General features: G+C 38.5%; 1 protein-coding gene across 1 annotated transcript in view; it reads right to left on the bottom strand.

Annotated features, from left to right (window-relative positions):
* pard3bb (par-3 family cell polarity regulator beta b) overlaps positions 1-13,040 on the bottom strand; it is a 386,633-nt gene that overhangs the window by 194,097 nt on the left and 179,496 nt on the right. Inside the window, 1 exon segment of the mRNA XM_051118598.1 lies at positions 9,325-9,495. Within this exon segment, the coding sequence (XP_050974555.1) occupies positions 9,325-9,495 (171 nt within the window).

Genomic DNA, 13,040 nt, shown 5'->3' with positions numbered 1-13,040 from the left:
GATCGTTCTATTCTCTTTACTGTTATCATTGGCACACTGTCAGTGTCTAATTCTAACATTTGGTAATATTTTTATTCAGTTCACAATTCCAAGTCTACAATCCACCACACCTATTCAAACAGAGTGTTCTGATGAAAACAGGATGGAACATAGCCTATTAGTTCTAAATTATGATGTTTTTTGATGTAAAAATCTTGATAGCATTATAAGTGGACATCAGAGAACAGCACCAAATAATAAAAAAGGCAGCTCATGACCCCTTTAAACCAAAGGTAGTAGAAGTCTACAATTTTGGACAGAAATTTTGTTCTAAAAACATCTAAATATATCAAAAATGCACTGTGATTTTCTGTGAAATCTGTCACCTTCAACAATTAGCACAGACTCGTCCAGAGTACAGAGTAAATCAAGACAAATATCTGTCCTGGAGTCCTGGAGTGTTTTTAAGCCTTAAAAGGTACAGTAGCAGAAACAGTTTGTTTAATTGAAAGGCAGAGAGAGATAGTGGTACATGGTTGTGTGTAACTAAATTGGAAGTGGTTTTGGTGCAAGAAAGCTTGACTAACATCTTAAGTGGACTTTGGGGAAAAACAAAACGCTACAGAAGTGTATAATGTGGTCCTTTTAATGTTAACGGCAGTGAGAGCAGGTCTATGGAGGGGGTGGACTGTGGGGAACAGAACGCAGGCTGCCAGGAGAGAAAACAGTGACTGGGACTAAATGAGATTACAGGAGGGGATCAATGAGGATTCCCCAGCCAACTTTTCCATTTCCCTTATAATATTTATCAGAATAAAAAAGGAGGACACAGAGCTTGCAATTTTGAGAGGATGAGATTCTGAAAATGCAGCTGAATCAATAAAAATTAACAGGAAATGTTGGCGGTAGGAAGAGGGAGTGTAAAAAGTGGAGTGAAGAGTGTTTTAGGAGGTTCATGCAGTGGATGGAAGGATGCTGGGATGGAAATATTGCTGCACTGCAGTTTAAACAAGAGCTCAGAGATTCTGGTAGCTTGGCTATTTACTTCCTCTCTCATCTAGACAAGATCACAATCCTTCATTGAAGGCCAGAATGCACCTAGTTGGGACAATTGTCAATGTGTGGTGTGAAAATCATTTAATGTTTAGCATAAAGCTATTTGGAGTGGTATTTTTAAGCAAAGATGAGCTGGGTGGATGGAGCCATCTGGTGTGACATTATGAAAACAAAATCAAAGCAAATAACATAGCCAGTTTTATTTGCATTTACACTTACAAAAGGAAGCAATTCTTAAGGCTTGTTCACACCAAAAAGAACTAGAAAGATTTATGAAAAGTGAAAGTGATTGCAACGATATGACTGTTACCATTATAGCTGTGACAGTGTTAAACTGAAAGAAACCAGCTCAGTTTGGACAACATTCTGTCTTGTGTTTGTGATGCTGCTGCAGGCTTTTTGTGTCGAGAGGTGAACAAGGTTTTCAGCATTTCATTTACAGAAAGGTTGAGAATGACTCAAAAAGACACCAGTCAGGGGACAAAAGGTATGTCGTTTCCCACAGCCTCTCTCTCTATGCGTCCTTCATCCTCAGACACTGCTCTCTCTGTCTGTTAGCCTCATCTACACCTCTCAGCTCAAGGTCCCATCCACAAAATCTCCTCAGACTCCACTTACGTCTTAATCAGCATCACAAAGCGTACAGTTCAACCTGCTGTTAAAGACAAAAGCAGCCTGGCAGGTCTGTACGACTGCATGTAGCACCAGAGCAAGCCTCCCGGCGCTCCTCTGGCACAAGAGGAGGAGGAAACAGTCTCTAGGGCACAGATCATGTGGGCTCTCCACGGGCTACTTTTCATTATTAATGCCCATGCTGTAATGAGATTATGACAGCGCTGTTTAGATGGCTGTCTGAGAGAAACGTTGAGAAGAATTGATTAGATTAGACTGTGGTATAATAGCGTTTAGTCTGCAGAGTGAAGAGAGATGGCACTGCCATAGTACACCTCTATAAAAACATTATTACCAGTAACAGTATATACCATGGTACCAGGGTGATATGTCTCTCTCTCTCCTTCTCTCTCTCTCTCCACCTTTTTCTGAATGCGGAAGTCGACTGGAGTGGTGCTTTACCAGTCTCTGGTGTTTACAGTCAAATTTACATATTTTTAAAGCCAATAACATAACGTTAAACCTGTGCACATTTTTATATTTAGTTGTAATGAAAAAGTTTCAATTCAGCTGATTTTTACCCCATTTTAACATGGATTTCTATGGAGACCCGGAACACAAAAGCACCCAAACAGAAGTTAGAATCCTTCATGGCGCTGCTCATCAGTTACTCCGGAAAAAGGTAGATCGTATACACAGTTCTTTCTGGTCCTCAAATCTGATTGGCTGAGAGGAGTGCAATATTCTAGTGATATTCACTTGTTAAGCCTTACGTCAAGCGTCACCTCTTCCATGACTTCCGGGTCCAAACGCTCTATCAGATGACATGAGAAAACAACAAACGGTACTAATTATACACTCACAATGTGATATAATACTACCAAAAAATTATAATTCTACCCTTTAACTCCATACCAAAATCTCAGATAGGCATACGATGAAAATATAAATACAAATAAATACATAGAAAAATGATTTGTGTTTGGGACGCTGTGAGCACGGAGACTATAGTGTACACCGTACATTTGAAAATGTTTAGCTTAAATGTTTAATATGAATAAACAGAGCTAATAAACAGCTGCTGAGATAGTATTCTTAAGTGAAATGATTTGGGTTTGGACCCGGAAACAGCGTTCGTTCACCATTTGTATCACTCTGCTTGCAGTATTTTTCACAGCGAGTGTCATGGTGGATACCCATATCATTTATAATTTTATAAATAATATCGTTTTTTTATGTCAATGTTCCTTTGTTACTAGATCTGAAGTGACATTTTTTTTTTTTTTTAAATGGTAATGGAGGCTTGGGCTCAGCTGTTAAACTGTCAAACTGAGATTTGAATTTGTAGTGGAAGTAAGTAGTTCGCACAAAAATGGTGTTTTAAAAGACACTCATGTTTCACTGTTTCATATGTATTTGCACACTTGTGCCATTGAACTGTTGCATAAATGCAATATCACACTGTTTGCCGTGTGATTTTGCTGTATATCGGCATGCTGTGATTACCTGTGGACTCGAGCCTCTTTATCCACTCCTTATTGTCTCCTGTTCCACATCGTTTTATATATAGCTTTTTTTATCCACTTATTTTAAAGTGTCTTTTCCTGGAAATTTTTTTTACAACCTTATGTGAATTCTCCTAAAAGAATGCATCATGAAATGTAATCGCACCAGGGTAACGTGCATTACAGCTAACAGAAGCATCGAGCTAAGACTATTTATAAAATGAATACTACGTTTTACTCAAATCCCACTTCAGTCTTTGTAATAACTTCAAATTGCGATCTAATGTGGATTTTTATTCAAAAAGCATCTACAGGAAACGAGCGAAGAACATTTACGTTCATTTCACATTATATCATCACTAGGTGCGTTTCCATTACCCTTCAAGATGCGCAAATTGAAATTGTGAATTGAAAATACGCCTAATGGAAATGCGTCAATTTTGCAAAAACTCCCATATATTGCAAAAAAGTTTTTACGCTCGCATGAGGTGGTTTTACAGGCAATTTGAAAAAGGAATATTTTGCAAAACTGCAATGGAAATGGCTTTTTCGCATTAACAGGTCACATGGCGTATGTAAAAAGTCATATGATCGTTCCTCAATGTACTATAATAAACTCCAAGAAAAACTTCATATGTAGCCGCTCTCAAGTATGAGGGGCTTGCCCTGATATGAATGCTTAGACTATGCACGCTACACGCATCTGCAGCCCCTCAAAATGAGTTACTGCACCCCCTCTTTTCCATCCTCTTACCTCCTTGTTGAACAAGATCGATTTCAAAAGTGAAAGTGAAACCGAAAAAACGGTGCATAAGAAAGCGATTGCACGAGTGTCAGGAACTGCACGCAATTACAGATTGCATGCTTCCCACCCCCTAGAAATGAATATGCCCCCCCGATGGAGGTGCCCTGGAGCCGGCTCTGCGACGCAGCCACCGGAGCTGATTATGGCCACTCTAGTCATTGCTTGGGTTTATACCAACCACATTGTGGCAAGTTTCTAAAGTGCCACAGAAGTGGCTCTCCACACTGCATCACTAAAGTTAGGTGCCTATAGTCTATTTTTGATGTATAATAATAGTAATCGTCTTGCTATCGTCAAAGGCATCAGTAACAGGCAATCTCTCTGACCACTGTCGATACACGATACTATTGTCTATCGGCACAATCCTACGTGGAAGTGTAAAGGACATTCGTCATCTGAGACAGGGCGGGTTATGAACACATACTATGATTGACATACGAGCAGCCAGCGAATGAGCTTCATCTGAATCAGAACAGCAATTGTGGAAGAGCCAACATAAGAATATATTATAAAAATAAATAAATTAATTAATAATAAATAAATAACATGCATTTGTTTCTAATTTTGAATAATTTCGTTCAAAACAAAACAAAGACTGAACTGATTTGAAGACATGCAAATCCACTTGCCGACTCAACAAAACTGAAGTTTAAATGAACGATGCTATTAAAATGTCTGTGTTAACATTCTAAATACTCCTGAGGAATCACAAAAACTATTTAATGGCCAAATTAAAAGCCCATTAAAATCATGACTATTTTCACCATGTCGTTTATTTTTTATTCATTTTATTTTTATTCAATATGTCGCCCAACACCACCTAGCACCATGTCCAAAAAAGCTTTTAGGTTCTTTTTTTAAAGAAAGCCTCAAAACACTGTTCCAAGAGCTTTCAAACAAGGCAAAGTCTGTTTTTTATCTTCTTTGCTTTGCTCCTCCTCTTTTCGTCTTCAACAGTTTGTCTCCTTTTTCATGGATTTTTAGAGAATTAGCCAAAACTGGACTGGGATTGAGAGTATGTGTGTGAAGCCAGTCTTTGATGTCTAAGAAAGTGCCCATAATTAGCAAAGTTAGGTCAGGAGACATGGACACACAGCAGATTTAAGCAAGAACACATCAGCATGTGTATTCCCAGAAGCTCACAGAGACTCTGGAGAACAGACTTATAAAAAAGAAAGTCTGTAAAAAATTAAAACTGGCTCCAGGCCTGAAGATAACTTTTTAGACTTTATTTATTAGAGCTAGGAAGAATCGGAGCACTACAATAGGCTGAAATTCATTAAGTACAAACCGCATAATATAAAGAAACAAAAGCTTCAACAATATGTTCGCTTAGTGCCTTGTGGGTGCAGAAACTAATCTCCCATTTATTACAGGATAAAGCTCTTATTTGTGGTACTAAAAGCATGCTGAGCAATATCTGACCGTTAGTTTCACCTCAGGACCAAACTTCCATTCTCCTGCATCTGGCTCGCATGATCTATTGATCCGAACCCAGCAACAAGCTCTCTGGTCCCATACAAAGTCGCAATCTGTCCCCCATCCATTCATGCTTTTCTCCTTTCATCCGTCCACCAAGTAGCATCTCATCCCACCTCTACACACGAGGGTCAATGGCATCCCATCGGCCCTGACTCCATTTTGCGCCCCATTGGCAGCCATGACGGGGGCGTCCACAGCCCATAAAGCATAATGAACATGAATCTTTATTTTATGAGAACAATAACACCCTGGCCTGGCCGTGGCCGCCCCTCCCAGCCTGTCAGTCCTCACAAAGAGCCCCCAGTATCCATCAATCCATGTGGCCAGAGGGGCTGCTCCATTGTGTAGCCTAATTACACACCACTTTAGAGCAGTTGGAGGCCTTGGGGTGGAGTGTGTCAGCACGTGTGTGTGCATGTGTGCGATATAGAGGGAATCCTGGGGTAAGCATATGGCTGCTCTCGAACCCAGGTGCAGGGGAGGAGAAAAGGCTAAAACATCCCGCTGGAGGCAAATTCCACCAGCACAGAGGAAATGATGGAGAAAGTTAAAGGATGTGGAGGACTAATGGCAATTACCAGCTATTCTGACCAGCTTTTATGGCTTTGCAAGCATCTGTCTGCTCTCGGTCTTGAACCAACAAACGCTTGTCAAGTAGAAGTCATAAAAACAGAATTATGACTGATTCGATTCTGTCTAGACTGGTGTACCACAATTGTTTGAATTACTAAATTTTATGGTGATATTAGCATGGGAGTATCAGTATCACTGGAGATTTCAACTTCATGCTGGATACGTTAAACTGTAAGATCCTTTGATGCTGGTAGATATGTACATGTTGGAGAAAATGAGCTGAAAGAAGAACAGGAATCAGTCCAAAATGAACAAGCACAACCACATGCATCACTTCACTTTCAACACCACATGGGCATGAAAACTCACAGAAACTCAGAACAAAGAGGCAGAGCACTGACCTTTTGCCAAGAGTGTATGATTAGTTTTGACATTCATATTTACTAACAAGTCTGACTCTCAAAAAGTCTGTGATTAAGTTTGACATTCATATTTACTAACAGGTCTGACTCTCAAATTGTCCTGTCCACACAAAAGCTTACAGTAAAAGCTGGAATACTGTTTTTCATGTATAAATAACCAAAATAAAAGCCAGTTTTTCTATGAATAGCACACATAGCTGCAGCAATTACTGTGACTGTGGAAAATATTACTGATAAACTCATGTGTGACATTGGAGATTACACTGACCTAAGAATTATTTTCCCTGATATTTTTTGTAGCAATTATGTTGTGTGTTGCACACATGCCACATCCATGAATGAATAACTTTTTTGATCGAATCGGTCAAACAGGTTTGTAAAAATGTCAGAAACCTATTGTGATTCAAGAACTGAATATAGCAACAGAAATAGAGGAAATAACGGAAACAGCAAAATAGTGGTTTCTCATAACTAAATGGTACTGGACAGAAAACAAAAAGAGCACTGGATGAGGTGCATATTTGCAAAAAAAAAAAAAAAAAAAAAACCCCTGAAGGAAACAAAACCAGATGTCTTTTATAGAGGTCGACCGATGTATCAGTTTTGCAGCTTAATCTGCACTGAAAGTTGAAAAAATCAGAAGCAAAAGCAAAAATCCATGCCGATAGTTTATTCCGGGTTGGGTCCGTTGCTGGAGCGGCTGAGAAGGTCGTCATTATACAGCAAAGTCCTTATAGTCTTTGTTATACAGCACGTGCCGTTTGTTTAGACGTGTGACACTGTGCGCTGCACAGGGCGGGACACTTCACGGTGGATTTAAAACATCAACAACGAAACGTGTGTACAGTATACTGTAGTGCACGTTTTCACGTCATTACTAAGCAATGAATTTGTTGACTAGATGCTGCATTAGTGGAGAAACGACAGCAGTATACTTTTGTCCGTTTGGTGATCAAATAAAGTTTTGTAGTGCGCCACTTGAATTTAATGCGACGCGTCCAGTGTGTGTGATACCTGTGAGTTCTTCTAGATGCGGCGCTGCACTTTTGCCCGTTGCGTGACTAACATATTTTACATTTTGATTAGATAACCACAAATGTTCTAGAACAGAAGCAATTAAACTGTGAAAGTACAAAATATCCATATGTATGCAATTTCAATACTGTGGCCTTTGTGTAGATGTTTAAAGATGGCCATCTTCAGCTTGATTGTTGATGTAATGGTAACAATTTACAATATGAGTCCATTTGTAACATTAATAAACATTGCAAAAAAGCTGTAGAACAGAAGTATTGTTCCTTGTTAGAGTGTGTTGATTTCAGCATTTACTGATTCTGTCCAGTATTTTAAAAAGTTTAGCTGCTTTTGTTAACATTAATGAACAATGAACTAACTGTAATGATCAATATATAATTAATATTAATATTTTTATTCATTTACAAAGTATGGTTCAGTAGGCACTATTTATTTTCCGTTCAGTATCCATTTAAAAAACTATCGGTCGATTAATCAGTATCGGCCAGTGTGGTCCAACCTAGTTATCGGTATCTAGTCTTTTATCATTTGTAAGTGATAAAGCAGTACTTTATTGTGTGTGTAGCTTGTAAATGAATAGCACATCCTGTATGGCATATAAAGACAGTTTATATCAAATATATCACAGTGTTTCCACAGACTTTATCTGTGATCTCTATCACAGGACTTCCCCTGTGGGATAAATATACCGCCTTTAACATTTACAGCTCTGTGTGTTTGCTGCATAAAACCATCAGGTGATTTTCACATTTGTCTGAATGAAAATGCAAATACTTTCTTTGCCACTAGGTGCCACTTTTGGAGCGGTAAAAATAGCGGTACACAAAGCACCACTGCGCTCACAAATGCTGCTTTATCAGGCATAACAGGCAAGATGAAATGTAAATAAAATCGAAAATTTCCTGAAGACAGTCGGTATCGTTCAGATATACACTAATATAAAAACACTAGCGCCGTGTTTTGATTTTGAAACGTGCAGTGCTCATGTTTATTCAACAAAGTCAAAGTCTTTTGAAAAATCTGTTTGTGTGGGTCAGTTTTGAAATTGTGGTGGGCCGCTACAAATAAATCAATGTTTGGGAAACACTGTATCAAAAGTATCAAAATATTGGGACACTTTTTGTTATAAAAGGCCTGAACTCTCAAGCACATTTGGCAAAATGAACCCAAACTGCTTTCAAATACTTGATAAAATCACACAAACACAAACATCGCAACACTATACAATGTGACACTATTCATTTACTGCTATTGCAAGTACACATTACAGATCCAAATTCGCTCTCAAAATGTGGTTCCTGAAAACTGGTTGTTTGGTTAAAGAATGCAGTTGTCACTCTCATTCATGATCAAACTCTGTATTTAGCGCTCTAAAACAAGACTGACAATTGCATTCTGGTGCTGTGTAAACAATCAAGAAGAATATCATTCATCTTGGTGGAAAAAATATGACTGTGCATATGCCGAACACCTGTGAGCTAAAAAAGGATTGAAAGTTCATGCTGTGTTATGGTTAACTGGTTCAACCAGATCCCCACCAGCTTGGCTAAGAAACTACAACATATGTGTTAAATTCAGCCACTGTCCCGCAGAGTTTAGCTCCAACACATCTCCCTGGAAGTTTCTAGCACTCCTAAAATCTTTGATTAGCTGGCTCAGGTGTTTTTTATTAGGTTTGAAGCTAAACTCAGCAGGACAGAATGGCCCTCGAAGAGACTTGTTTCACACCACTGCTCTACAAGGTCAGTCTTGGCCCCACCATCAACCGCCTAAACCAGCATGGACCAGATAGGAGCATATAAAACCAGTAAACGTCAAAGCATGTATTGGGCTGGTTCTAAAAGTAAGTACATACTTGGGTAGGTGCTGCTACAGCACGGAGTACAACCAACTGGATCATTCCTCTCAGGTTCCCCTCCATGGACATGGATCGCCGCAGGGTCTCCATGGCCTCATGGTTGGACTTCCCCAAAAGGGTCTCACCATTAACAGCAATCAGCTGGTCATTGACACGTAGACGCCCATCCTAAACAAAAAAAGACATAATCAGAAGTCAGAATCTCTCTTTAGCATCACAAGACCATTTCCAATGGTTTGAGTTTGATTTCTTTCAGTGACTTGGCAATATTTTAGCTACCAGACCTGAGCTCCAAAGGACAGTTCACTTAAAAATGATCTCACCCTCATGTCTTTCTTAACCTGTGAGACTTTCTTCCTTCTGTGGAACACCAAGGACGATATTTTGAGAAATGTTGCAATGTTTTGACCATACAATGAAAGTCAATGGGGTCCAAGGTAGTTTTTAAACATAAACGTAAGTCATGAATGTGAATAAATGATGACACAGCTTCTTTTTTTAAATGAACTACCTCTTTAACCATGACCAGCTCTGCTGTACAGCTTTTTCTCTATCAGAAGACCTTGACAATGTCCTAGTTTCTCTAATCTCTAATGTTTTTCCTCATATTCTGCGAGAACTCTCTGCTTTCCACGGGCGTATTATCCTCAGCTGAGTCTGCAGGGGCATTCTGTCAAGGAGTAAATTTCCCACAATCCAGCAGCTCTGTCTCTCTGGTACTGTATAAGCACATTATAAGACATGCATATTACATGGCATATAAAAAGCCCTAAAGTTCATTACAATTAATATTAATTAGTGTTTTCACTGCAGAGGCCTCTGATCTGCTTCCTCTGTCTCCAGGCGAGAAAGGGAGAAAGCTCAGAGTCACATGAGGGTTAACGCAAGAACTTGCAAAACGCTTCAGACGTATAGACAAAAATGCTGATCATTAATGAACTGTACAAACTAAAGATGATGAAGTACACTGAAAACAGTGTTGGATATGAAGTAAAACAATGTTTTGCAGCAACTCCGTCCATAATAAAGACTTCATTATACTTCCTATACAGCAAAATGACCATTTTTAGTGGTCTTGGTTAAAGAAGTCTTTAGTTTTGCTTTGGTTTCCCATTTAAAATGACACTACCATAAAAAAAAATGACTTACTGATTATACAACACAACATTTTATATACAAGATATATCACTGATTCAAAACATGGTGCTGGAGATAAGTGCCTTGAAATCTTTACAGTATGTGTTATTGTAATTTCTCTATGGAGAAAATGAATGTGATTTTTACTTTCTGACCTATAGAGGTAACAGAGTACCAAACGGGTAATCACAGTTTTCTGAAATAACACACACCCACAGACTCGCTGAGTCCTGGCAGCGTGCACTTTGTGCCCTTGCTCTCTATAAATGAAGGAGATGTGCTTTTATTACCGAGGCCTTTGGGTGGAAAGATGTCCTGTCCTCGTGACACCATGAGTCACAGAGAATTAGGGATCCTTATTAGAGGCATGATCTAATTTTCTAACTTGATTCTGTGAAATCACACAATCTGTCTGCAGTTTGCAGTGCCGTTTTAAAATGAGTACATCTGTCTCACATTCTTTCACCACTTACATGTATAATGATTTAATAGAGGCAGTACTGTATTGATTGATTCCTCAATCATTCTGCGTAGGGTTTGTTCTAAAACTCTAACATTAAGTATTAAAACTTCTACAATTTATTCAGGCTGAATTACTTAACATACAGTGTCCATGCAAATGTTCAGCCTTACTAGAAACGTATTTTTCTTATTACTCAGAGTGCATGACTGGAATGCACATCAATGGTAGAGTTGGGTATTTTAGACGATAGGAGTAAACTGTAGCCACCAATTTAGTTTAGTCCTGTGTAAAATCCTTGTGGACCGTGCTAATGTTCTAACAGAATAGTTTATATTTTGAGAAACAGTGGAGATGAGACTAATGGTGGTGAATAAAGAGCAGGAAATTACGTATTGATTCAGATCACACTGATCTTCATGCCAGACCAGAGGCAAATCATGCAGGTAAAACGTGTTTAGGGAATATTGGCTTAAAAAAAAAACAAAAAAAACAAAACAAAAACAAAACAAAACAAAACAAAAAAAAAAACAGAAATGACCAATTTAATCCCACAAAATTATATCAAGAAATTATTTTACAAAATATTTATCTAAGCAAACACACGCATTAATAATCGTGCAACAACTGTTAACTACACATGCAAAAACGGTTTCATTTTCTAAGACTTCCTAAGGCTTTTGTTGAAAAATTAGTTCACTCCCAGAACAGTAATTTCCTGATAATTTACTCACCCCTATTTCATCCAAAGTTGCTTGTGTCCTTCTTTTTTTCAGTTGAAAAGAAAAAGTTTTTGAAGAAAACTTTCCAGGATTTTTCTCTATAGAGTGGACTTCCATGGGGATCAATAGGTTAAAGGTCCAAATTGCAGTTTTAATGCAGCTTCAAAGGGCTCTACATCATCCCAGCCGAGGCCTACCATTTTGAACTGGAGTACACAGAAAATGAACTAACCATGCCTTTCCAACGTCATTATGTAATGCGTAAAGAAGTAGACTCGCATCGCAGAGCTAGTGCAAGGTGAGCATTTGTGGTTAAAAGTAATTCTTCTTCTCATTTTTTTTTTTTTTTTTTTTTTTTTTTTAGAAAAGGCAGATCGTTTCTCTAGATAAGATTCTTAGCCTTTGGCTGGGATAATGTAGTAATGTAGAAACCTTTAAAGCTGCACTAAAACTGTAATTTGGACCTTCAACCCATTCATCCCCATTGAAGTCTGCTACATAAAGAAAAATCCTGAAATCTTTTCCTTAAAAACCCTAAAAGATAAGATAAATTAAAACGGCAAGCAGCGTTGAAAGAGCCCTTGCAGTCGGGCTCATAACTACCTGGTGGCTTTAGTAAAACAGCGAACAGTGGGCAATATGCATTTAAAGTGGTAAATACAGAAGGAATACATGAAAATCATTTATAGGTGCCAAAATTCCTGCTACTAGGTGGTGGCACTATGACTATAACTGAATATTGGCGATATATAACTGGAGATGTCTTCAGGCCAGCACTTTTATCAAATATACAAAGTTTCGTGAAGATTAAACATGGTATGTTTATTTTAGTGCACAGCATGATGTATCCTGTTGCCAACAGGTGGCGCTATGATTATAACGGAATATTGGCCTTTGCGTGTCTTCAGGCCAGGACTCTTACCAAACCTGTGAAGTTTGGTGCAGATTGGACATTGCATGTTTAAGTTATGTTTAAGTGTAAAACAAGTAATTTCCTGTTGCCAGCAAGTGGCACTATGATTATAACAGCATATTGGCCTTTAGATGTGTTCAGGCCAGGACTCTTATCAAACGTGTGAAGTTTGGGGCAGATCGGACATTGTATGGCTGAGCTACAACACCTTCTATTCCCTTGGTCGAAACATCACACTTTGTTAGGCCGCCACGGACACGCCATTTAACAAAAACTCAAGATCTTCGCAATTTAACTTTGCAAAGACCTTTAGAGTAGACTGACCAAATATAATGTTGATGTCAATGAATGATGTTCAATGAAAACTTAAGATCTTCACAATTTAACATCACAAAGAGTCTGATCACTTTAAACATCTAGGAGGAGTTTGTTTAAATACAATGTCTGAAAATGGCAAAAACGGCGCAAAACTTGCAGAGAA

Source organism: Labeo rohita, chromosome 9 (genome assembly GCF_022985175.1).
Source record: "Labeo rohita strain BAU-BD-2019 chromosome 9, IGBB_LRoh.1.0, whole genome shotgun sequence".
NCBI lineage: Eukaryota > Metazoa > Chordata > Actinopteri > Cypriniformes > Cyprinidae > Labeo > Labeo rohita.
The sequence above is the reverse complement of the archived record's forward strand: the minus strand, read 5'-3'. Positions and strand labels throughout refer to the sequence as shown.